The sequence below is a fragment of the Nannobrachium achirus genome (assembly GCF_963921795.1).
Source record: "Nannobrachium achirus genome assembly, chromosome: 4".
NCBI lineage: Eukaryota > Metazoa > Chordata > Actinopteri > Myctophiformes > Myctophidae > Nannobrachium > Nannobrachium achirus.
The window spans coordinates 15,553,843-15,580,717 of NC_137813.1; the positions used below are offsets into that span (position 1 = coordinate 15,553,843).

The 26,875-nt window shown below is 44.2% G+C and overlaps 3 protein-coding genes across 3 annotated transcripts in view; 1 reads left to right on the forward strand and 2 right to left on the reverse strand.

The window, feature by feature from the left end:
• LOC308282678 (calpain-15-like) overlaps positions 1–15,605 on the forward strand; it is a gene marked incomplete at both ends in the record, with an annotated part of 35,438 nt that extends 19,833 nt beyond the window's left edge. The window contains 8 exons of the mRNA XM_080723068.1: positions 117–340; positions 2,186–2,311; positions 4,648–4,800; positions 9,373–9,534; positions 11,403–11,653; positions 12,992–13,137; positions 14,202–14,380; positions 15,428–15,605. Coding sequence (XP_080579194.1) covers positions 117–340; positions 2,186–2,311; positions 4,648–4,800; positions 9,373–9,534; positions 11,403–11,653; positions 12,992–13,137; positions 14,202–14,380; positions 15,428–15,605 — 1,419 coding nt within the window. The remainder of the gene's footprint in view (positions 1–116; positions 341–2,185; positions 2,312–4,647; positions 4,801–9,372; positions 9,535–11,402; positions 11,654–12,991; positions 13,138–14,201; positions 14,381–15,427) is intronic.
• A 6,924-nt stretch (positions 15,606–22,529) lies between these two features.
• Positions 22,530–23,507, reverse strand: LOC308282679 (RNA ligase 1-like; the record flags this gene model as incomplete). The annotated part of the gene is made up of 1 exon (XM_080723069.1): positions 22,530–23,507. The coding sequence occupies one exon, from the start codon at positions 23,505–23,507 to the stop codon at positions 22,530–22,532; it is 978 nt and encodes a 325-aa protein (XP_080579195.1).
• A 381-nt stretch (positions 23,508–23,888) lies between these two features.
• LOC308282680 (holocytochrome c-type synthase-like) lies at positions 23,889–24,698 on the reverse strand (the record flags this gene model as incomplete). The annotated part of the gene is made up of 1 exon (XM_080723070.1): positions 23,889–24,698. One exon carries the CDS (start codon positions 24,696–24,698, stop codon positions 23,889–23,891), a length of 810 nt encoding a protein of 269 aa, XP_080579196.1.
• Positions 24,699–26,875: the final 2,177 nt, after the last annotated feature.

The following is a 26,875-nucleotide window of genomic DNA, read 5'->3' on the forward strand; positions in this document are numbered from 1 at the left end:
AAATGGGTGTCCGCAAGTTCATATGTTTCGACTTGGGGGTCCTTGGCACTAAAAGTTTTGAGAACAATAATTTTCTTAAATGAAAGAATGTCCCCCCCCTGGTGTTGTGTCTGCAGGCCCAGAGGAGACAGCTGTGGGTGGCGCTGATAGAGAAGGCTCTGGCCAAGCTGCACGGCTCTTACTTCGCCCTGCAGGCGGGCCGCGCCATCGAGGGCCTGGCCACGCTCACCGGGGCGCCCTGCGAGTCCCTGGCCCTGCAGGTCAGCGCCACCAACCCCCGCGAGGAGCCCATCGACACCGACCTCATCTGGGCCAAGATGCTCAGCTCCAAGGAAGCAGGGTGCGTGTCAAAAAGCAGCGCTGCAGGGAATAACGCGTTGCACAGTAACACAGTGACAAAACAACGCGCGTAACTAGGGATGGGACGATATGAAAATGGCATTTCACGATTATTGTGATCAAAGACATTACGATTTACGATATTATCGTGATAATCAATATATCCCCAACAACATCCATATCCTGTTGGCGGAACAATAGCAGTTCTACAAGCTCACAATGCGTCGCAGCGCGACACATTGTGAGCTTGTAGATTGGCTATTTTTTGTCAAAGAGATTTGATAGAGCAAAATGTAATGCCTCAAGTCTTACAACTCCAAGTGCTCATCAGGGTGGGGGTCCCCAGTTCAAATAGGATTATTTTGGGGGTCCCGGTCTGAAAAGGTTGAGAATCACTGTACTAGGCTATCAAAGTTTTATTATTATCCAACTTACTGTACTGTACTGTACTGTACCATCTGAGACCTCCCCCTCCTCTCACTGCACGAGCTGAGGGACTTGGTCCTGTCAAAGTGTTGTTTTGTTAGATAGTGGTGTTGAGGGAAAAGTGGGTTACCTTTCTGTATAGTATCAAAAAAAGGTAATGCTACAAATGTCTGTAGTTCCGACTTTCCGGAAAACTCAATTGATGGGGTGAAATAACTTTTTAACCCGGGTGTATACTATAGCCAGCCTGCCTGTGCCTGTATCCAAGTGTCCTTGAGTAAGACACTTTTCCCCTGGTTGGTTGCTTGCATGGTTTCCTCTGCTGTCAGTATGTGAATGTGTGAAAGCAATGCACGTTTTAAAATGCCTTGCATAGGCTCTATATAAATGCAACATTTCATCAAAATAAGTTCCAGATTGCCACTTTATATTAACCAGTTAAACATATATAATTCATCGACTGGGGTCTCCCGGGGGTCTGTACTTGGCCCCTTCTTTTTTTTCCTTCCCATCTACAGCAAGTTTATTCACCGAAAATAGCTCACGGAACATGGCGTGCCCAGGATAGGGATGCTAGGGTTCATGCGGTTCACACTGTGTGACAAAATTCACCCTCTTTTATGTTTTTAATGAATAATGAAACATGTTCCTTTGATGTGCGGCACCGTGGTTCCACTTTGCATCATGACATGTTGATGTAAAGTTGGCTCACGTCACTGCTGGTATATGAGAGAGAAGCTTTCCTCCAGGCGTTGGAGGGAGGAGGGGGGTGTGGGGTGGGGGGGGGGGGGGGGGGGGGGCGCCTGAGGAACTTTTGTTACCACCCAGTGGTTCTCAAAGTGGGCTCTTGAGGGGGTTCCAGGGGGGTCCCCTACTAAATTAGGTAATACGCCATCAGAATCAGTTTCACCCATTTTCAACCTATCTTAATTTGTTCTCACTAATGCTCATTTCCCAAACTGTGGGTTGGGATCCATTTGTGGATCACAGAACGTTTTTTATGGGTCACGATCACGACTCGACTAAAAATAAATTTATTTTTCCTGCATTTAATTTTTTTTAACTACTTTTATACATTTTAAAAACAAACAAACAAATCCAAGAAATTCCATAAATATAAGAAAGTAATAATGAAGAAGTAGTGAAAATAGCCAATCCACAAGGCGCACGTAGCGACACGTTGTGTGCTTATAGTTGTGTGCTTGTAGATCACTAAAAGACTCCTGTAACCTTTTAGGTGTGTGCTTGTAGATCACTAAAATACTCCTGTAACCTTGTAGGTGTGTGCTTGTAGATCACTAAAAGACTCCTCTAACCTTGTAGGTGTGTGCTTGTAGATCACTAAAAGACTCCTGTAACCTTGTAGGTGTGTGCTTGTAGATCACTAAAAGACTCCTATAACCCTCTCCTGCTGCTCTAGCTTCCTGATGGGGGCGTCATGTGGAGGCGGGAACATGAAGGTGGACGACGGGGAGTATGAGTCTCTGGGCCTGCGTCCGCGCCACGCCTACTCTGTTCTAGACGTGAGAGACATGGACAGCCACAGGTGAGCGGGAACTAGAGCTTAGATCGGGCCTAAAAAAAGTGAGCCCGGCCCAACCCACCCCACAGAACGGCAGCCCGAGCTCGGCCCAAAGCCCGATACATAATTGACAATTGGAGACCGACACAGCCCGCAGCCCGACATTATAAACAAGCTTAATTGCTGCAGCAGCCTTTTTTTCTCATATGGTGATTTGTTAAGAACAGAGTCCTTTTCCAACTGTCTTTATATAGACCTATATATAACACATTGTAGCAAGTACTGTGCTAATTATGGAACAAATAAACATCGGAGCCTAATTCTTCAATCAATCAAAAAGCCTTGCTGGAGAACACAGCTGACGGCCGCCGCTAAATCAGGCAGCAGGCGCACAGGCTATTATAGCTACAACGTTCACACAACGTCTATTATGATTATTAGGATACAAAAAGTGTCTGTGGACTGTTTCAACGATGTCCTCCGCTCTGCTCTGCTCGACCAGCGCTGGCAGCGCATGCATGCACACGCCACAGCAGCCAGCCACACACACACACACACACACACACACACACACACACACACACACACACACACACACACACACACACACACACACACACACAGCAGTCACACACTCACGCTCAACTGTCAAGTTGCGCAACAGCGCAGCGGTGCAGCCATAGAGTCATGAGCGCGCAGTTTACACAGTCACAGAGACATCATGATACTGCGCTGCGCTTGCCTACCGGATTATAAAAGCCCGACCCGACCCATAGCCCGTCATATACATGGAAATTTGAGCCCGGCCCAGCCCGCACCGCGCCGACCCGTCGGGTCCCGTCGGGCTCGGGCTGAATTTCTAAGCTCTAGCGGGAACTGCTTTAATAATAATAATCTTTTATTGCCCCCAAAGGGAAATTTGTCTTCACAAGTCTGTTCAAACAAGAAAACAACACATAAACATATAACATAACACAACATATCACAAAGACAGATCATCAGGTCCCCACTATGCACAGAAAACCATCGTAGCGACGGGGGCGTGGCAGTTTGTTTAGTGCAGCGATGGCTGAGGGGACAAAACACCTGCTAAACCGAACCTTGTGCCACCTCAAGGTTCTGTATCTTCGCCGAGATGGCATGAGGTCGAAGGAGCGATACAGAGGATGATCAGTGTCATTTATTATTGAGAGTGCGTGTGATGGCCTTATTGTTCAGATCAGCAAGTGTGGGTGTGGGAAGTTCAATGATCTTGGAAGCAATGCGGGTAATATTGTAAAGTTTGTTTGTGTTAGGCTTGGACAGTATAGTGAAGAAACATGCTGAGCATTACAACAGAACAGGTTGAATAATGCTTTAGTCTGTGTCGGGGGAGTATGGATGGATGTATGGCAGGGGGGGGGGGGGGGGGGGGGCTTTCATGTAGTCCAGGGTGATCTTGATTGGTTTCCGTGATGACCCTGATCCTCAGCACCTGTGTTGGCCTACAGTGGTTCTCAAACGTTTTCAAGTCAAGGACTGCAGAGTGCAGATGCCCATCTCAAAATATGTTTGTGCCAGGGACAGACATGTTTTAAGATATAGTTTTCAATATTTTTCAAAAATAGCAGATCTACATGAGCTTGTTTCTGCTATTTTGGATAGCCAAAGTATAAAATATGGTACACATTTCTAATTTAGCTGGGGACCCCCTGGAACTCCCTCAAGGACCCCACTTTGAGAACCAATGAGCTACAGTAGAGCCCTATAAGAGAGACATGTCTGCCTGTGATTCGTTCATATGGCGTACGTCCTGCTGTGACTGTGACTGAAACGTTTGTCCTGTCACTTTGAACTTGAGCCCTTGAGGTTTGAGAATGTAAAAAAAATATATTATTTTTTTCCTTCACTTCATTTCTGCATGGTGGTCAAATAGGAAATGCTGGAAAGAGGGGGGTGAGGGAAGGGATTACGGGGGTATGCTTTCAAGTAGGTAGGGGCCTAGTCTCACGTAGCCAGACAACTATTCCACAATCTCCGAATGCTATATAGAGTCTGGAACAACACCTCCTGAAATCCGAGTAATGGAAGCTGTTAATTTCTGCTAAGCAGCAAGCTAAACATGCTTAGATGGTCTTTATTTATATTAGGATAAATTTGCACGATGGTCAAAATTAAACGTAAGTGGAGAGGAGGCTTTACTTCCGCTTTATTATCCCATACTCCTCATCAGTCTTCGGTTGCCCCAGACTGTACAGTATGACAGGAGCATTTGCAAATTAGTAGGAGGCAAACGCCCAAAGAGCTTTTTTCTTCTTCTTGTACTTTAATAGTACTATACATGAAAATGTGGGAGGCACTCAGGCTATCATTTCTTTCAGGTTGTTACAGCTGAGGAACCCGTGGGGCCGGTTCTCCTGGACGGGACCCTGGTCAGACAGCTGGACACACTGGCCTCCCCACCTGAAGAGGGAGCTGTGTGCCCAGAGAGGAGAGGACGGCCTGTTCTGGATGGATTTCTCGGACTTCATAAGGTATGTCAGTTAGCAAGGGTTGTTACTAGATGGCCATCGTTGAAAGGACAGAAGTCCCCGCCGAGTCTGACTCAAAAGCATGTTTTTTAAAACAACATAATACTGCCTCATCAAAGTTATACATCGTCAGATACTTGTGTCATCATTATATTATCATCACTTTGACCAAATCCAGCTCCAGTGTTGTTAGGAGTTTTTTGACCAGTGAATGCGGAGATAGTTCTTATTATGTGCATCATTGATTAGAATGACAAAGTCATACGGAAAGAAAACCTGAGTTGGAGTTAGGTGGTTTGACCAACAGTTTGAGGATATTAAATGGAGTTAGGACTAGGAGGTTTAGTCAGAAGAGTTTTTTAATACTTAGTTTCCATTGGTTCGTTATTTGTTAAACCCACACACAGCCATAAAGGGTGTTCAATAGCAAGCATTTCTTAGAGAAAATTAAACAAAAAACTGACATAGGAGATTTGTGCCCGACAGCGGCGATATAGAGCCCCTGTCCATCCATCCAACTTCAACCGCTTATCTGGAGTCGGGTCGCAGGGGCAACTGTTTCAGAAGAGAGCTCCGGACTTCCCTTTCCTTTTTTTTTTTTTTTTATGACTTTATTTTTCAATTTTCAAATTTTTCAACAACATCACATACAAACAACCCCTTCCACCCACCCGCCCCACCCCCCCTAGGCTAAAAAGAAAACACAGAAAACAGACAATATACAAACAAAACATAAAAACGTAAGCAGCAGGACAGGATATTACACTCTTGGACAGGGACAACTCCCGCCACCTTCATACAACAGTGGCTTCAAAAAGACAGAGTAGATAAGCACAGTACAATCTGATGCTTAGTTAAAGGGATGTTCCTCAGCAAAGGCAATAAGAGGGGTCCAAGCTAGGACAAAGTTCTTGCTGGCTCCCTTGACTTTATACCTGAGTTTCTCTAATGGTATGAAGGAGAGGACCTCCTTCATACCATTGTGAGAAAGAGGGCGGCTTTTTGGATTTCCAATTAAGAAGAATTAATCTGCGAGCCAGCAAGGAGGCAAATGCCACCGCATTCGATTGAGGAGGTGTGACTGAGCAATCGGGGGGAATTATGCCAAAAATGGCTGTGTGGAAAGAAGGAGTTATTTCTGTTCCACATATACGTGAGAGCATATCGAATATTTCTCTCCAGTAGTTCTCCAGCTTAGGGCATGTCCAGAACAAGTGGCCTAATGAGGCTGGGGTCTGGCTACATCTCGGGCAGCCAGGGTCCGGAATGTTGAATAATCTGGCCAGGTTTTCCCCTGAATAGTGGAGTCTGTGTAGTATTTTAAATTGAATCAGACCATGGCGTATGCACATGGAAGACGAGTGAATGCGTTGTAGACTGCTCTCCCACATCTCCTCTGAAAACTCTTCACCCAGATCTCTCTCCCAGGCAGTCTTCGCCTTATCCCAAGTTACCTGTTTCAGGTCTCCTATGTAAGAATAAATCATAGACACTTGTTTTTTGTCAGAGGGGCGAAATTCTAGAATAACATCCAAATGGTTCTTGGGTGGCATGTATGCGGACTTCCCTTTCCTGAGCAACATTAACCACTTCCTCCTGGGGAATCCCGAGGCGTTCCCAGGCCAGTGTGGAGATGTACCGTAGATCCCACCATCTGGTCCTTGGTCTGCCACAGGGTTTCCTCCCAGTGGGTCGCAAAGTGACCTCCCTAGGGAGACGCTTGGGAGGCATCCGTACTTGATGCCTTAACCACTATAAGCTGGTGGCTCTACTGGCTAGTGGCTAGTGGCTTCTCTCGCAGGTGACTGAACTTCTCACCCTATGTCTAGGGGAGAGGCCAGCCAGCCACCCCTCTGAGGAAACTCATTTAGCCTGATTGAGGAACATTGCTTGGTATATCGAGAACAAACCTTCTGGCTCAGCTCTCTTTTCTTCACAATGGTGCCGCACAGCAACTGCATTCCCGCTCCCGCTGCTCCGATTCTCCGGCTGATCTCCTGCTCTGTCCTCTTGTTAAACCCCAAAAAATTACATTTATGCTACCTTTAATTAAAACGCCCCAATCCCCAAACAGTATCGAGCCATGACTAAAAGTAATTCACCCACAACCGACCCCTTGGCTAATTTTAAGCATTCACCATGGCATGACAGCCGCGGCAGGGAGGAAAACAAGGTCACCTTTCCACACACACAAGCTTTCAAGGGTGGCCACGGAGTGAGAACCCAAATGGATACAGAGGATAGTCACTCTGGACGTTGTGTTCCCAACTTCCCACCACCAGGAATATTTATATCATTTCCAGGAGAAGGGAGACAAACTGGGGAACTTCTGTTTCCCAGTCGGCCTGCCTTTCATTCCTTAAGCTGCTTTTTGTTTTATTTTGACAGGAAAAACACATTTTAATTAAATGTTGAGTAGATTTTCTTTTGTTTCACCCATTGAGACCTGAGGACAATTTTAGAAACAGTTTTTTGGAAAACTAAGCTTATATATCGTTGCAGTCGGGAAGAAACCTTTACCTCCATATTCTAACCTTTTGTGTTTCTTCGTAAATCAATGCCCTTCATACTACAGCGTCACACAAAAGCATCAAAAGCATTCCACAAGCCCGAAGCGAAGTGACGCGTGTTGAGCTTGTCGTTCTGCTACTTTTCCTGCGTTTGAATTTGAATCCTGAAAAGTAACAGTTTTGAACATACAGTACCACCCAACAGAGACGATACAGCAAAACAATGTAAAATGACACAGATGCTTTCCCAGATTGAATGGGTTAAATCTGTCTCTAAATAAATGGGGGGTCACTAAACTACCCAAACTATGCAAAACATGCGTACTTCAGAAATTAACTGCATATTTGTAAGTTGTGCTGCTTGATGAAACAATGATACGAAGGAGTCATTCTCTGATCTTTAGCGGTCAAGGGGTGCACGCACATCCAAACATGCCGATGGTGTCGGGTGCTCAAACAAAATAGAGAAGGTCTTGATGCTCCCAAAAATGTATTTAATACCAGAGCAGTCAAACAACGTTGTGCTGTTTGACCGTTCCGGTAATACATTATTTTTGGGATCATCAAGACAGTGTGACGACCTTCTCCTTCTTTCACAACTTTCTGATCGTCACACCTTGAGAAGCAATGTTGGTCTTCCTTTATCTCTCCATGTTTGATGACTGTGAAAACATCCTTGTGGTTTAGAGGTTTTTAACACTAATACTAATATTGCCATCACTTCTGCACTCTATTCCTGTCTCCATGACTGTGTCTGCACCTGGGTTCTATATTAGTATTAATAGCACCCCTATCATCTGGGGCAAGCGTTCGTGCGACGCTTGTAGATCAGCATTTTTTGCTGAAGAGATTTGGTGTAGAGGGAAAAAGGAACTAAGTCTGGACATTCAATAGAGTTGATGTGGTTAAAACAGCACTAACGTTCCTCTTCTACCCGTTTTTTTTAGCCCAGTTCCCACCCAAGTCCAGAAATCTTTACCATTGAGCTAATAGAGCTGTTGGCCTGCTTGCTCAGGGGATGAATTGAATCTTGACCTTTTGACACCATCTAAATGTCTCAATAGAAGAGCAGGGAGACAAAATACAATCATTCCAATTGAATACGTGATATTGTGTTAACCATACAGACTGGACAAAATGACGTTGTCATTAAAAAAAGTGTTAAGCCGAAAACTATTTTTGATATCTCTGCTAAGTTTTTCCAAGATGTGAAGGATCTAGGAAGGAAGGTGTTTGGCTGGTTCTCAACCTGTGACTATAATAAACACTATAAACTATCACTCTGAGCTAACAAGGACATTATTCGTATGCCGGTGGATCTCACCGGGTCCTCCGACGTCTCTAAATGACGCGGAGGGACATGACTCCTGCTGCTGCTGTCCGCTTTGAGTAGATGAGGAAGTGATCTGCGGTGAAAAACGAGTGATAAATCATAGTGATTTTATCATTATAATGGATAAGCCTAAACAAAACAGTTCACATGAACAATACTGATGTAAATAATTTATTTTATACAATTAAAATGTCATGAGCCTACACAGTTATAGGGGGGGCTTGCCCAGGCTTATTTTTCTTCCAATTGCAAATAAGCCTGGGTTTCCGAGGCTAATAAACTATAAACACACAAATTGTCAAATAATATAAGAAAGAGGGGGGAAAAAAAGGAAAATAGCCGATCTACAAGCTCACAACGCCTTGCAAAGCTGTGAGCTTGTAGATCTGCTATTTTCACAATATTCATCTGTGGAACTGAAAATCGAATGTCTTAACTCTTACAACCAAGTGCTTAACAGGGTGGGGTTCCCCAGTTCAAATACGATTATTCTGGGGGGGTCACGGTCTGAAAAGGTTGAAAACCACTGGGTTAGCGGTGCATTAAAATATGTACATGATTGTGCAGAAATGGGATTACATGTAGGCCTGCAATCGAACACAGCTGACACTTCACTTGTTTAAAAGCTCTTGCTCTTTATTGTGTCAAATAATTGCGCTTAGACATAATAATAATGTACAGTAATAATTGTGTTTTTTTTTTCTCTCTCTCTCTCTCTTTTGACTCTCCCAGGTACTTTGACTCGGTGGACATCTGTAAGATCCACTGTGACTGGCAGGAGGTTCGAGTCCCGGGCCTGTTCCCCAGAGGAGCCAACGTCCCAGTGACGGTGGTGACCCTCACCGTGCTGGAGAGGACCACGGTGGAGCTGGCTCTGTTCCAGGAAGGCAGCAGGTATACAGCTCCGGTCTAGCCTGTGGGACCAGAATGCTAATGAGAGCGACCGCATTCTGAACGCTCTTTCTTTGCTTTTTGTCTTTACTGCTTTGGTATATAGGTCACTAGTCAAACAAGGTGACTTGAAGGCAAGCCACTTGACAATTCCCGTTTTCAGGCCAAGGACCCCTTAGTTGAGAGAGAGATGAAGCGGGGACTCCTACAACCTTTTCAGAGATTCCAATCATCAGTGTATTTTGGATTCATGTCAATTTGTGTTTTCAGATATTTAACCACTTGAACCGTCATTACTTAAAAAACGTGACCTTTCACTCTGTCCGAGTGATCTACAGGCTCACAACGCCTCACAGCGCGAGCCGTTGTGAGCTTGTAGATCTGCTATTTGTGGCTAAAGTTTTCCGAATATGGACACTAGTGGAGTACTGTAGTGACTCTGAGGACCCCCTAGGGGTCCCGGACCCCCTATTGAAGACCCCTGCCTTAAAGGAATAGTTCAAACCCAAAAATCCTTTTTTCCTATCGATTAGTCAATCCATAGTCTCGTGTAGCCAGACAACTATTCCACAATCTCCAAATGTTATTTAGAGTCGGAACTACACCTCCTGAAATCCGAGTAACAAAAGCCGGCATTTCCGTTCACGAAAACATATTTTAAACTATAATTTCTGCTAAGCAGCAAGCTAAATATGCTTAGATGATTTTTATTTATATTAAGATAAATGTGTGCGACTGTAAAAGTGAAACTGAAGTCGGTAGGAGGCTTCAACATCTGCTTTATCGATTCTCATGCCAGATACTCATGATCAGAACTTCTGTCTCCCAGACTGCAAGACGGGAGCATGTGCAAATTGTGAGAGTCAACAGTCTGGTGATGCCAGACTACTCCCCCCATGGAGACTTGTCGCATTCCTTAGACCAGGGGTTTTCAAAGTGGGTGACGGGGCACCCTGGGGTGCCGTGATGCCAGTCCAAGGGTGCCGCGAGATAATTTGATAATAGGCCATTTGGAATTCATCAATATCACTTCACTATGCTTTGTAAAACAGACCTGATTTGCACTGTACTTGACGAGTTCTTTTTCCATCTACGACAACTCTCTTCACCAAAAATAGCAGATCTACAAGCTCACAACGCGTCACAATGTGACACGTTGTGAGCTTGTTGATCGGCTATTTTTGGTGAACCTTCCCCCCGGAATAGGCATGCTGGAGTTCAAGTGGTTAAATGTCAAGTATAACGTTATTTTCAGTCAGTTCTGATGGAAACGGATGTTTCTCCAATAGGATGTAAGATTCTAAAAATTAACAGTGTAACTCAGGGGTGCCATGGAAGAAAATGTTATTTACAGGGGTGCCCTGAGTCCAAAAAGATTGAAAACCCCTGCCTTAGACAATAATTTGATTATAATAAATTGACCCCCACTTTATCAGTGGGAGTACATTTATTATAATCGTCTATTTTCAAAAGATCTTTCATACATTTTGAAGATGTTAAATGGACAATGAGTACTTTTACTTTTGGTACTTATATTTTGTTGACGATACTTTGGTACTTTTACTCAAGTACATTTTGAATGATGACTTTTTTTTTAAAGATACTTTTTGGGGCTTTTTCTGTCTTTATTGATATGTTTACCGTACGCTGACAGATGGGGGGGTGACACGCAGCAAAGGTCGTCAGGATCGGGACTCGAACCTGCGATGCTGCAAGGGCCTAGGTGCCTGGACCACTACCCTGTGGCCCAGGCAGAATGACAGACCTCTATATGTAGCAGAGTTTTCATTGCAGTATTGATACCAAGTCAACCCTAACCCTAACCCTTCCCACCACTGCATCGTGTCCTTCCTTCCTTCCTTCCCTCCCAGGCGCTGGGACACGGCAGAGTCCCACCTGCTGGACCTGTGCGTGCTGGTGTTCCGGGCGGGCTACGACCGGTGCGGCGCCGTGACGCTGGGCCGCCTCATGGCCCACAGCAGGCGCTCGGTGCGGCGCTTCGTGGGCTGCGACGTCATGCTGGAGCCGGGGGAGTACGCCGTGCTCTGCTGCGCCTTCAACCACTGGCACAGCAGCAGCAGCAGCAGCAGCACCACCACCACCGCTGAGGTCGACGGCACAGGTAAGGAACAATTATAGGGCTGTCACGATTATGATATTTTACATGACGATTAATTGTCACTCAAATAATTGCAATTAACGATTGAATTGTGTTTTAGTCAGAAACATTCAAATCAAGTCATTTACCATTTATTGCAAAATGGAATACACAATAAGCAGATTTAACCATTTATTGCATACATGGAATACAGTTAATCTTGGCGTTTAAAGGGCTCCGCGATAGGAGATGCTCCCTGAAATTTTGTGCAAGCTTTTCTGAGCATGATAAGCAAAATCAGGGAACGCAAGCAATACCCCCCATAGGGATACAGTAGCAGAATAATAGCAATACATTGACATAAAGGTATCTATCTACATGTAACTTAGTCAAATCACAGTATCTGAGCATAACATTGACATGTAACTTAGTCAAAATCACAGTATTTGAACTTAACAACATTGACATGTAACTTAATCAGACAATCACAAGTATTTGAGCTTAGCCAGACTGATTGTGCAAAGGTGGAGGCTGGCGTGGAGGAGGCAGCTAGGAGCGAATGATTCCGAAGCTTCGGAAACCAAGCATAGGAAGAGAAAGCAAGCCATATTTAAAGGAGCCTTCCCTACTGATTGAGCTTTGATTGGAGTATGGCAGTCATGTGACGTAATGACCAGCAGTTATGATAATGAGGTATGAGAACAGAGCTGACTGACATCTGACTACAGCTTGCAGCGACTTGACTCCCATGTCCTGCATAAACTGACGCTGACACTTCATTTTTGTTGTTGACAATTACATTTCTGTTTGGCTTTTAGGTTTTGAAGTTGCACGTGGCAGATATGACACATAACCTAAATATGCAAAGAAATGACTGACAAGTCACATATTTGACAACTTTATACTTGAATGGCCTATCTACAAGCTCACAATGCGTTGTATCGCGTCGAAAATATATGAAAATGTTCAACATGGAAACGAGTATGGCGATTATGACAAAATAATTGCGATGGGCTGGGGTGGCACCTGTCAGCAGGGAGTGTTGGGCGGGAGGAGTAGGATGAAAGCTCTCGGTTCTTCCAGTGGGGGCTGCTCACTCATTTGTAATAAATCTACTATTTACACAATTATCCCCCTTTTATTTTTATCCCCTTTTTTGAGCAGTGCTGCTGGAAGGAGCTAAGCTCCAAAATGTGGCTTTACAATACATGAACAATACACAAATGGAGGACAGCAAACCGCTCCATTCCCATTGAAATGCAGTGGCAGAATCCGCCCTAACGGAGTATTTCTAGATCACAGTATTTATTGATACTCGCTTACTTAAGTGAAACATTTGAGTACTGCTGTGTATTTGTGCAGCAGGCGGGAGCAAAGTGGAGCCGCCAGGCTACACGCTGGCTGTCTACAGCTCTCGCCTGGTGATGGAGGAGCAGTTGACGGCCTCCACCACCACCATCGCTGACGCCATCATCCAGCTGACAGAGACCAAGGGGGAGAGGCACGAGGTGAGAAGCACGCGCGTAATAATGGATAATATGTCAAAAACTGATTGGCCGATTTGAACAATATTAGAGTGGTTTTGGGGGTTATTGAGGATGCTGAATCCATTTTCTAAATTCAAAATGGCCGTTTTAAACCGGAAATGGCCTTATACCAACTTAAAGTGGGTGATTTTGATACTTTTTTGTTGATTTTCCAGTTGGTATATGGCCATTTCCGGTTTAAAACGGCCATTTTGCATTTAGAAAATGTCAAAAATGGATTCAGCATCCTCAATAACCCCCAAAACCACTCTAATAATGTTCAAATCGGCCAATCAGTTTTTGACATATTATCCATTATTATGGGGGATTATGCTAAATAAATCGAATTATGCAAATTATCAAAATTGCTCAACATATGCAAGTTAGCATCCGGTAGTTTCTACATGCTGGGGACCCATACTCAACATTTCTAACATAAAACCTTACTGTACTCAAGATGCCAGGGTTCAGATTCTGGCAAGTGGACTATTGTAGAAGTACTCTGTTACAAGTAAAAGTCAAGAAATCTAAACATTTCTAAAAGTAAAAGTACAAAAGTTTTAGTGTCAAAATGTGTTAAAGTACCAAAAGTAGAAAGTACTCATTAGGCAGAATGTCCCATTTCACAAGTTTTCAAATGTATACAATTTATAAAAAATAGCAGATCTACAAGCTTTAGCCAAAGAAAATCACTTACCCTACCTTTAAAGCTACATCATGTAACTTCTTTTCTTATTTCTTTTAGCAAATAAAATGTAATTATGTATGGTAGAGTATGTTAACTTACACAATTAGGGTGCTATTTGGTCTCCCTGCTCTTCATTAGACATTATATCCTGTGGTCTGGTTTCACTACAACTGGGGGACAAATGCTACTAGCCAAAGGATAAAGTTTATATTTTTTCTATAACGATAATTAACAACTGCTGTCGTCCTGCTGACAACAGGACGCAACCATCCACTTCAGTTGAGAAAGATTTTTAAAACAATATTATTTTTATCTTCATCACTTGACTCGAAACGCGCTACTCTGCTGCCCTCTGCAGGGCCGGGAGGGGATGACCTGCTACTACCTGACCCATGGCTGGGCGGGTCTCATCGTCATGGTGGAGAACCGCCACCCCAGGCACCACCTGCACGTGTCGTGTGACTGCAGCGACAGCTTCAACGTGGTGTCCACCCGCTGCAGCCTCAAGACCATCGACAGCATTCCTCCTCTACACAGGTAGGCCCGTCGCCGCTATGACGCGAGTGTCTAATAGCTGTGTAATCGTCGTGTTACATTTCTGAATCCTGAGTCGTGACAGCCCTATTCACAGGTGCAACCGTGGCAACCACCATGTGTTGCCACATTTATGTTTCGGTCTGAGCTGAGTCCATGGACAATAGAGCAGGGGTCTTCAACATTTTCAGTCCAAGGATCCCTTAGTTGAGAGGGAGATGAAGCAGGGACCCCCACAACCTTTTCATAGATTCCATCTAGTTTCATCGTTTGACAGCACAATCATCAGTGTATTTTGGATTCATGTCAATTTGTGTTTTCAGATATTTAACCACTTGAGCCATTATTATTAGTCCTAATAAAATTGACCTTTTACTCTGTACTTAGTCTGCTCTTTTTCCCCTCTACACCAAACCTCTATGTCGAAAATAGCCGATCTACAAGCTCACAACGCCTCGCAACGCTTGTAGATCAGCTATTTTTGGCTAAATTTCTCAGAATATGGACACTAGGGTGTCAAGTTGTTAATATAAAAAGTATTGAAAGATTTGGAGGACCCCTTGTAGTAACTCTGAGGATCCCTTAGGGGTCCCGGACACCCTGTTGAAGACCCCTGCAATAGAGGGTATGCGCGTGACATCATCATCATACCCGGAAGTTATGAGGGAACGCCTACTGAGTGTCAAAAACTACTTTCTGGCCTTGACAGCTCCTACATCCACACAGAAAAGTCCTGATTCTGATTGAATCTCATTGCATTATATGACGCGGCGCGAGGCGTTGTGTGCTTGTAGATCGTCTATTTTCAACTATTTTAGATCATTTTTAAAATGATAAATACAAAACGAACGGTGTTGGACATAAAAGGTTTCCACACGACAGCGACGCTATATATGACAAAAGGCTCCCAGGGGCCGACAGTAGCGGTTACCCTCATATAACTCTGTGTGTGCGTGTGTGCGTGTGTGTGTGTGTGTGTGCGCATGTGCGTGCGTGTGTGTGTGCGTGTGCGTGTGTGTGTGTGTGTGTGCGTGTGTGTTGTGCCTCCAGGCAGGTGCTGGTGGTGCTGTCCCAGCTGGAGGGCAACGCGGGCTTCTCCATCACCCACCGGTTGGCCCACCGCAAGGCCCTGCAGGCCTCCCTGGGGAACTGGAGCCCCACCAAGGCCACGCACTGCCCCGCCCTCAGCCCCGAGACCGCCGGCCTCCACCAGCCTCGCCCGCTATGACCCCCGCCGCTCCTACAACCTATAGGGACCCCCGCCAGTCTGGATTACGCATCGCTGGGCCACTGATAACCCCCCTGGAACTCTTAAGAGTTAGAGACCTGTGAGAGGGGCTCATTTGGTTCCTAACTTTATATACAGTACTATAGACCATATTCACACAGTGGCCGTCTTGCCATTAAGTTAATGAAATGCCACCCTGTTGCCATCCAGTTTTTTTCCAATGCAAAACGGTGAATATGGTCTACACCTGCGGCGTTTCTCAAACTTTTATAAGTCAAGGTCTCCCCTTAACTTTGACCGCATACACATGGAACCAAATCCATTCGGTTCCATTTGTAAACTGTATGAGTTACAGACCTGTAAGGGTCAATTTAGACCCCTCTAAAGGAACCCACGTAGAATCCCTGGAATCCACTTGGAGAACCACTGAGCTACAGGACACCGTGGATCCCCCTCGAGGACCCCTGGGGATCTATGACCAGCTGTGGTCCTCAAACCTTTTCATGTCAAGGCCCTCCAATTAATATGTTTATTTATTCCGTTTTTCAAAAGATGCTATGACCACTACCAGCCTCTCTTTCGAGGAATGGACCATCAGCTTGACGGACGTGTAGAATGTTTTGCACATCCCTTTTAAAGGGGCATTAAAGGGACCTTTTGCCGATATGGAGATATCTAACTCTCCAGGTTGGTGGCTATCGTGTCATCAATACGACGTCACAGTAGTAGACTGGCCTCCGAGTACACTGACAACGGGTGCTGACATCATGCACAGTGCACCGTTGCTGTCGGGCAGAAACCTCTTATCTCCATATTCTAACTTTTTCGAGCTTGCGGTTCTGCTACTTTATTAATTGCTACTTTTGAATTTGAATCGTGAAAGGTAACCGTTTTGGACATAGGAGGTTTCCACCCGACGACGGTTATACGATATACTGTATACAAATGTGGGCAGAAATACCCTACCGTACAGTATGTCTTATGTGTATTCCTCTGAGAATGTACATTTGTACTGTCTCAAAGTTACAGACCTGTTATGGTCATTCAGGGCTAGCTCTTTATGTGTTTCTGGTAATATTATTGTCCACAAATTTTTGTCTGTGGCAAAAATGGAATTTTGACAAAAATGTCCACCACAAGCCAGCATGGCGATGACCCCAAGCGCATTTCACAGAGAAATACACAAATGATATAATACAGGTACGTAGGTTTGTTTCCCCATATTATAAGAGGATTTCCTCTCATCGAAACAATGGGGTTTCTGTTCAGGATCGGCAACGTTTCCCTTCAAAGAGCAGACTCCATAGTGCACTTTACATTTTTCCAAAGATGTTATAAATGATAGGACTTTAATAGCACTGGTCAAATCATTAAGTAGCAGTTGTTCGTTTTGATGTCCTGTGTGTTTAGACTGTCTTGTTGGCACTCACGCAAATGCCATGTTAGGATAACAGGGTACAGTTCTCAGCACTAAAGTATTACAACAAAAACAAAAAAACTGATTAGAACTCATTCATTACAGCAGTGGTTCTCACATTCTTTCATGTCAAGGCCCCCCAATTAACAAAAGATGTTTAAGATGTTTTGGAAATAGGCGGTTGTGCGCTTGTAGTTTGGCTACTTTCACATTTCCGATGTGTATTGGTTTAAAGTGGCTAAACTGATTTTGATGCTATATAAACACATTTTGCTGCGGATCCCCGGGACCCTCACCCCCAACCCTCAAGGACTCCCTGGGGGTCCCCTGGCCTTTGAGAACCACTCATCATAGTACTGCACTGACTTAGTGATCATTTTGACCCTGTAGGCTTTGTCGTTTAGGAAGAGAGCGCTCCTATCAAGATAGAAATGCCTCATTTGTTTTAGAATGACACTCACTGTACTCATTCAGTATGTTTGGTTGATTTGGTTTTACCTTGGTTTACCTCGTCTTTGGAGGGCTGGATTCAGAGTTGGATCTCACCTGTATCCATAGGTGGGTTTTTAGCCTCTGCAAACTTGGGGGGCAACATTTTGATATGAGAGAAGAAAAACACTGTAACATTTTAATTTAAGTAATACAATGTAAACAATTATGCCTGATGCATCAAACAACGTTCTTCCAAACACCACTCATGTCTACATGATTTATCTATTTAGTTTAGGACTGACAGAGCGCCACACACTTTTATAAATGATGGCAACACACAAACAGATAAAAAACCCAATTGCATTTATTCATCATAGTCATTTTGCTAGTAATCTAATTTAGTGGTGCACAATATTATCGGTAGCATATAGATATCGGCTGATATATAATGCAATATCAGTATCGAACAGATGTCAAAATAATTCTGATACTTTTTCACTGATATTGACGCAATAATAATGTGACCGTTAATGGCTTTGATTTATTATAATTTAATCAGCAAAGAGATCAATATAAATATAATATAATAATTAAATATATCGGTATCGGACGATTTGACCCTGCATTTATCGGACATCGGATATATCGGCCAAAATGTCAATATCGTGCATCTCTATTCATTACTAATAAAACAAAAACCAAAGGGCTGAGACCAGAGCTGGGTCGACCAGTTAGCAAATGCTCTCCCCACTACTGCCACAGCCTGTATCCAAATACAAAAGCTGCTGTTCTGCCCCAGCTCTGTGCAGGTGCAAGGAGGGAGCGAGCCTCAGGTATATTCAAATGGCAGGTCTCACATTTCTTATTCGATACCACACAATGTAGAAATACTCCGTTTAGGGCTGTCACGATTATGTCATTTTACATGACGATACATTTTCTCTCAAATAATTGCGATTAACGATTTAATTGTGTTTTTCTCGTTGACAATTACATGTCTGTTTGGCTTTTAGGCTTTGAAGTTGCACATGGTAGATATGGCACATGACATAACCTAAATATACAAAGACATTACTGACATATTTAACAACTTTATAATTAAAAAAGAACATTGATAGTGGAAATAGCCGATGTACAAGCTCACAACGCGCCTATTTTCAAATAGGCGCAATATATAGAGCTTAAGTGGTTAATGTATCTTTTTTAGTAATAAAGATCTAAAAGTTAACTAGTAACTAAAGCCTTCAAATAATTGTAGTGGAGTAAAAGTACAATATTTCCCTCAGAGAAATGTTGTACTTAAGCACTTGAGTAAATGTACTTGGTTACTTTAGACCACTGCAGGTCGCATTTACAGCAACATGCCATGGCATTGGTAGTTGACATAGTTGCCCCTATCTTAAAAAGCTTGGCGAGAGAGATGGTGTCGAGGGATGAAGGAGGGGACCAAGTATACACCCCTGGGGGACACCGGGCAACTATAGGGTTTAAGTCATACATGGGCTTAATGCGCCCCACAGGTTAATAACGGAATACTGATATGTTATTGATTTCAGCTGTTACAATTCCAAACATGCAAACATGACCCGTGTTAATTACTTTAGTCTATATTAGTAGTATGTATGTATTTGTATTTAAGTTCATAGATTTAAGAGTAAAAACATATAAATGCATTGGAAATTAAATTAAAAAAAAACTTTTTCAGAATTCCAATAAAAAAGGGCAAAAAAATATCCAGGATTCCAATTAAAAAATATATCAGATCTACAATCTCAAAACGCGTCGCAGTTCTGACTGTATTGTGGCCCTCTGGAGTGAGTGTGAAAATATAGTGTCCCTCTCCATCATCAAAGTTGCCCACCCCTGGTTTAAGTGGTTAAGTGATTAACTGTTCCTTGTGTGTTCATTTCAACTCTGAATACAGCCTTATAGGGGAGCTAAACCATGCCAGGAAAACACACGTCACAACCAGAACAGGTTTAAGAACAGTATACCTTCTATTTCTCATTTAGTCAAGCGCTTCTTTTATTATGGACGTTGACTGGAAGAGGAGGGCTCCAACTAAAATGGTTTTATAATAGAGAAATGCTGTTATTAACTACAGAAATCCACTTGTGCACTGCAAATAGCACTTTATAAACATCAGTGTTTGTTACATTCCTGTGGAGTTTCTATTTGAAACAAGTGAACAGTCTTAAGTGTGTCTGGTAGCTCAGTCGGTAGAGCACTCAACTTTTGAACACAATGTCATGGGTTAGATCCTGGGCACCGCCAACCCAGCGTATGAGTTGCACGGTAGGGCATTAACGAAAAAGTCGACTCAGTCGACTTCATTACACAAGTTGACTCCCACCAGAGAAAGTCGAAGTTGGATTTCTTTTTCTTTTTGTTTTACTTTCTATTGTGAAAATAGCAGATCTACATGCTTAGCCTGATTTCAGACTCAGTCCGCGTTGCGAGGCATTGTGAGCATATAGATCCAATATATCACAATTTCTGCCTCTATATTTGACAATTTGGACAATGTTTAATTTGTCATTTTAGAAGTATTAAAAAGTCCTTAAATTGGCACTTTAGAAATGTGAAGATACCCTAGCCTAGTCTATACACTTAAACTTTATGTTGGTTTGTTTACAGTTGAGTGAGAAAACAATGTTTCACATTAAGTTAATCATCTGGGGACCCCGAAAATAATTGGGGGTCGTGTGTGATGTGATGACGTCATCAACCGATAAAGTCGACTTCCAACTCAACTTTTTACTGAGTTGAGTCGACTTGCAAACATCACAAGTCGTTAATGCCCTATTGCACGGCTTGGGTGCAAGTCTAGCGGTAAGCACTGGGAGCTGATGGTAGGTGTTGCACTCCACCTCAGCAATACATCCCCCAGGGATCTAGCACCGTGTGAAATGGGGATAGACTCCTGCACCCTGGCTCATACCGACAATAAGCCTCTCTGACCTAGTCTTACATGTCAAGGACCCACAAATCAGCAAATATTCGGCCACGGACCACCATCTGAAAGGATTATTGTGTTATGCATTAAACATTTTCAAAGTTTTTTAAAGATTTCATAGACTGTCAATAGACTGTCAAGTTCGTATTTGAGAAACAAGTAAGATTTGCCTGCTGTCTGAACACAGCTTTTTTTTTTGGCGAGGAGGACAAAACTAATAAAATTTGAAATGACGTTACTGTCGGGCAGAAACCTCCTACGGTTAGCCTGACACTCAGCCTGAATTGACATTTCGTTTCACCCCATCGCCGAAATGGGCGGCATAGCTCAGGGGTAGAGAAACTGGTATTAGAGCACGAAGGGTATAAATCCCGAAGGGTTCCCAGTTCTAATCCGGGCTCCCCCTGAGTTAATGTCGAAGGGTCCTTGGGCAAGACTCTGAACCCCTAATTGCCTCCGGTGAGTAGGTTGGTGCCTTGCATGGCTTCCTCCGCCACCGGTGTATGAATGTGTGTGTGAATGGGTGAATGTAATGCACAATCTATGTAAAGCGCTTTGGATTAAAAGCGCTATATAAATGCACCATTTACCATTTACCATTTAAAGGAGCGTGGATAGCGATTCAGGGTCTGTAACCATGCTATCCTACGGTATCTTCATATTCTAAAGCCCTACTTGATCATGCTACAGCCTCACACAAAAGCATCAAAAGTAGCAGATCCGTGAACTTGTAGATCTGCTTAACACTTAACACTCAAGTAACAGTTTTGGGACGATTTAATAGTCAAAGTGCATTTTTTGGTTTCCCTCGCTTCCTCAGTTTTGTTTTACAATCTCAAGTTAACCACTGTTTATCGTTCATTTCATTTCCAGAGTTGTGCTTTTTTTGTATAATTTATAATTTTAATTATTATTTTATTTTGTCATATTCATATTTGCCATTATCTTTTCCATTTTACTGTCATGTCAGTCTCTTCACCACTGCAGTGGTTGCCAATATCTGCACTGTTAACAGGATAAAAATAAAATAAAAACAATATGAACGATCTTCAAGTTAATGCGTTCAGTTGCTACAATACAATATTAAATTAAGCTTCAGTGATCCTGTGTTTAGCTAGTTGAAGTGGTGTCCCCTGTTTTGGGCATGTCATTATAGGCAAACTTAAAACATTTAATTAAAGAAATAAAGATAATGACAAATGTTCGAAAATAGCAGACCTACAAGGTCTGTGCTGTGACTGTGAGCTTGTAGATCGTCTATTTTAAATACATACGACTTACTGTAAGTGGATAACATAATATTTTAAGAATATTTTGTCTTCATGATTCATGCCACATTCAACAGTCATGCACATATTTGAAAATAGTCACATTGTGAGCTTGTAGATCTGCTATTTCCTAAATATTTTCTCAATACATTTTGGACATAATGATAACTTGTGAAACGGGACATCCTGCATAACCAGTAGGCGAGAAGGTTGCGCTGAAACAACAGAGACTGACACAATAAGTCCATATATGGACTTTGGGAAAGTCCATATATGGACTTTCCCAAATATGGGCTTAATATTGATGACATCAGGGATCTCCATATATGGGCATAAAGGGACATCAGACAGGATTCGTCATGCTTCACTTGACATGCTTCACATGCTTCACTTGACATCACAATTATTATAGACTATTTCACAATATCTAATAAATAGTTGCTATAACAGTCTAGGTCAGAGATTTCTTTTACCAGCAAAGCGAACCTGCTTTTTGTTAACCTTTTGAAAGTTTCCCAGAATTGCACCTTTCTAGTTCTAGCTATTATTTTGATTTTGATGTCATCTGACCTTTCAGTAGGGGGAGGTCTCTGATTTGTCTGGGTACACAAGACTATACAACTTGCAATTTGTATAGTAGGCCTAAATAGCCATCACAGCGAAGCTTGGCGGGGGGGCCGGGGGCTATAAGCGAGACATTCCTCCCAAAGATCTCACTGTATTTTTCCAAGATTTCCTTTTGACCTTTCTATGCCTTTATTGATAGTGAAGTGACGTTAGACGGGAAACGTGGAGAGAGGGCTTGGAAGCGCTCCCCTTTCCTGTGTAACTTCACTGACTGTATTTACAAGTCAAATGTGGATGTCCTGCAGCCGACTGAAGTGCTGTCCATTCAGCCTGGAGAAGGCAGTCAACATGTCCATTCTGCCCTCGCTGCTGCCTCGCTGTGGTATCTGTTCACCGTCAACGTTAACGACCACAGGCCTGCTGCCGAGGTACGTGGAACGACCACCCGGCCATGCCAGACGCATGTGTTGACGATGGACCTTGAACATCGTGCCATCGTGACAGTGCCACACAATGCCCTCCACGCGTCCATCTGGGCTGCCCTTGAACCAGGAATGCAACTGCTGGAAGTCCAGAGGCGGAGGGTTTCTCACGCGCACCGTTCCGTGAGCCACCAGGAGGTGGAACCCCACTTTATAGGGGTTCCCGTTGATCTTGGCTCCGATCAGCTCCAGTGTCTGTCCCAGCAGATCGGCCAGTGGAACCATGGCGATTTCCAGCAGCTCTTCTTCGTTCTCGGAGCCTGGCCTCAGGACAATGGCCGCGCCGGCATCGTAGTTCGCCACGGAGGAATGCCAGGGGTACAGCTTGTCGTCTCTCTCTACCAGAACCCAACCTAGGATGTGTCCACGTTTATCGGGCCCAGGGTGTCCGTTGTGATGTTCGCCATCCCCGCGAGCGGGAATCCATGTATTCGGCACCGTCTTAAAGTCCTCTTCAAGGTTCCACGTGAAGCCTGCACCGCAACCACGGTGAGATTCTTTGTACTCGTTGCGCCTCTTGCATCCTAGGACGCTACGCTTTCTGTCTAGCCGTGCCCAGAGGTGAGGCCGACCTTCATGCTCTGCAACATAACAGCAGGTGCCGTCCAGTTTCTCTGTGGCAAGCGCATCATCAATATGAGATTCCAATGCTACAGGATTCACATTTTTAGTTGCGACAACCTGAAATGGCTGGCCTTCTCGTTTGCTGGACGGTTCCTCTTTCACTTCCCTCTGGAAAACACATTCCATTTTCTGCTGGACTGAACCAAGACAAGGCATTTTGATATAATATGTAAATATTCAGAGTATAAATTACTTCTCCAAAGGGACTGGTTTCAAGGATTAGGACCCGCCGCAGTGGTGTCCGGTAAGAACTTAACTGAGATTTCTTGAATCGTATGGAAGGCTCTGAGGTCTTGCTGGGAGAACTAGCTGAAGGTCTTGAGATGGTTGGATGTGATGATAATAAGCTATAAGCTTCGGTGATCCTGAAGATAGAGTAAGAGTCGAGGAATGCTTCTGAATCTTCGGTGAGAAAATGCCCCTATTTATTCATTCGTGTACGGTATGATATCAGTCTGCGACACACAAATGGGTCCCGACGCAGTGTTTGGGAAACTTTATATCACTAGAGGTAAGGGCTGCTACAGAGCCCTCACATTATGTCTCATTCTCAGAAGAGAACCAGCGCCACTGGGCCACCTTCATGCGGTCCCGGACTGCCCCCGGGGAGTCTAAAGCCGGACGGACGTCCAGGACGGCGAAGTTGTATGCGTCCTTCTTGATCTCTGCGTCGTAGAAGTCGATGACGTAGCGCACCTCCCTCCCGCAGCGGTCCACGAACCAGTCGTGGCGGTCAAACGGCAGCTCGTACCCCATCCAGTGGCGAAGGCGTGCCCTGGGGGAATACTGTTGGGGTTTACCCTCGAATCGTTTGAGAGAGGGACCGGATGGGCACTCATGTGCGTGGAGAGCCTCCCACTTGAGGATCTCCTGCCAGGCCCGCTCGTTGTTCTGGTTGTGGATCTTAATGATGTTGGCCATGTCTTCAGGACTCAGGTCATCTTCACGCCACTGCCAGCCCTTCCGGCGCATGGCGTTCCAGAACATCTGTTCGGAGGGGTAGACCCAGTTCTGGCCGGTACCGTACCGGGGAGCGGTGGACTCCTGCCGGTTCAAAGAGAGAGGGAAGGGCTGGTCCGGAGCTGGCACCTGGTTAGGAGGAGGCATCATGTTTGTCGGGTTGATGTCGCTCTTTGCGCCCGCTGGACAGCCCACAAACTCATAGGCCCTGTCCTGATGGGCTGGACCCTCTGGTGCTGGTGCCGCTTGGTGCATGGGACATTCTGACGGAGATGTGCTGACAGGCTGTGGGTGGTCCTGGCATTGGGCAGAGCCCTGGGGTGGGGCGTTCATCACCTCTGCAGTCTTCACCGTTGGAGCAGCTGGCGTCGACATCAAGGCTCCCATCCTTCCACAGCCCTCTGGATATTATTGTCTGTTAATATTCTGTCAGATTGTTTCCAATGTCTATGCCACTTTTTTCTCTTTTGTCTGTCTCTCTCGTCTTCAACTGAATTAATTCTCCATTTTCTACTTCTACTTCTGTTCCACTTTTCTTCTGATCAATCTGATGTCACACATACAATGGGTACGTATGACTGTGACATCACGCATGACATCACGCATGACATGTCATGTAAGCTGTCCTATTCTATATTAAAATTGGCTAGGAGGACAGGCATACCACCCAGACACTATGACTCCATAACCATAACCATATATAGAGGCCAGTTGGCGGCCTGTCGCTAGATATGACACAGACCTAACCCATCACATGCCCATATATGGGCATATAAAGTTGACATCAAGTATCTCTATATGTGGGCAGAGGGAGGACTTAAGGAATGACAGATACATAGATCTCCATATATGGGCATATTGGTTGGATCGGCAGTGCAACATACAGTAGGTGTGAGGGCTACGTAGTACTAGTGACCCAAACTCAAGATGTGAGGGCAGCGTAGCGACCCAAACCTAGTATATTATATATTTAAATTGCCAAATCAGGCGTCCGGCAGACCACCACAGTCAGTGGTGTCTCTTTTAGCTCTATAGTATTTACATATTTTACAGATTCTGGATTTGTACTAATTTATATTTATATTATTTTTACAGGGGTAAAGTTCAGCTTTTTGCCAGACCCATGAAATGGGTAGGCCTACATAAGCAAATGTCGGTCTGTCCGGGTTTTCTATATAAAGGGTATATATGATGATGACATGATGATGACATGCCTACAAAAGGCATGATGTCATAAATGATGATGACAGACAGGGGGTCTGGCACAACCAGGTTGACCTGGTCTAGTTTCCATACAATATGGCTCAGGTAAGGTTCTCTGAGCCTAATTTGTACTAACCTTTCCCTGATCTTTCTAAAATAGTGAAAATGGTGGATCTACAAGCTCACAACGTGTTGTGTTGCGAGCTTGTAGATCGCTTACTTTTTGAAGCGGTGAAAGCCGCTTCTAAGGAGTGACTTTGTGTGTCCCCATGCCCATACAGTATAATGGTCATTTCATTCCAGAATGAACAGGTTTTATCTGTCCGTAAATGTGTGTCCCCCATGTCCATATATGGTCATTTCAGTCCAGAATGAACAGGATTTATCTGTCCGTAAATGTGTCCCCCATGTGTGTCCCCCATGTCCATATATGGTAATTTCAGTCCAGAATGAACAGGTTTTATCTGTCCTGTACGTCCAGAATATGTGTGTAGTGTCCGTCCCGGTGATTAAAAATCAAACCTCGGTTCGAATTGAAGCGGTGGACAGATAAAACTTCTATTCTGAATGTATTTGGAGAGCTGGTATGACAGTTGGTATAATAGGTTTAAAAAATAAAATAGATTAAAACACATACATTAAAACTAGACCAGGTCAACCTGGTTGTGCCAGACCCCCTGTCTGTCATCATCATTTATGACATCATGCAGAAGGTCTCGTCCGTGTTCTCCACCAGCTGGTGCACGGGCAGCGTGGCGTTGTAGGACTCCACCACCACGTCGGACACCTTGGGCGAGGGCGCCACGCTGAAGGTGTTGTACTGTCGCCGTTGTACGTGCCGGTGGGGTCAACGCCGTGCTCGTCGCTTAGAACTTGGACCCGATCTGATTGCCGCACTGGCCAGCCTGCATGCTGACTATTTCCCTCATGATATCTAAGTCCTAAAACCTTCTCTGCAATAAATGTAAATACAAGCTTCTACCTATAGGCTTCTCTCCTTATCCCTGTCTATGTTTGAAGTTAAAGAGATTGTTTGACCTGGCAGGTTATATGGTCGACCAGAACTCTGGCCTGACGTCACACACAATACAAACCTTTGCCTGACAACCTTTGCCACAAAGCCTTTTATAGGCCGACCCAGAGGGTCTGAGGGTCTGTCGGTCAACCTGGTTGTGCCAGACCCCGGTTCTGCCAACCCCCTGTCTGTCATCATCATTTATGACATCATGCCTTTTGTAGGCATGTCATCATCATGTCATCATCATATATACCCTTTATATAGAAAAGGGACAGACCGACATTTGCTTATGTAGGCCTACCCATTTCATGGGTCTGGCAATAAGAATTTGTAATTAAATAAA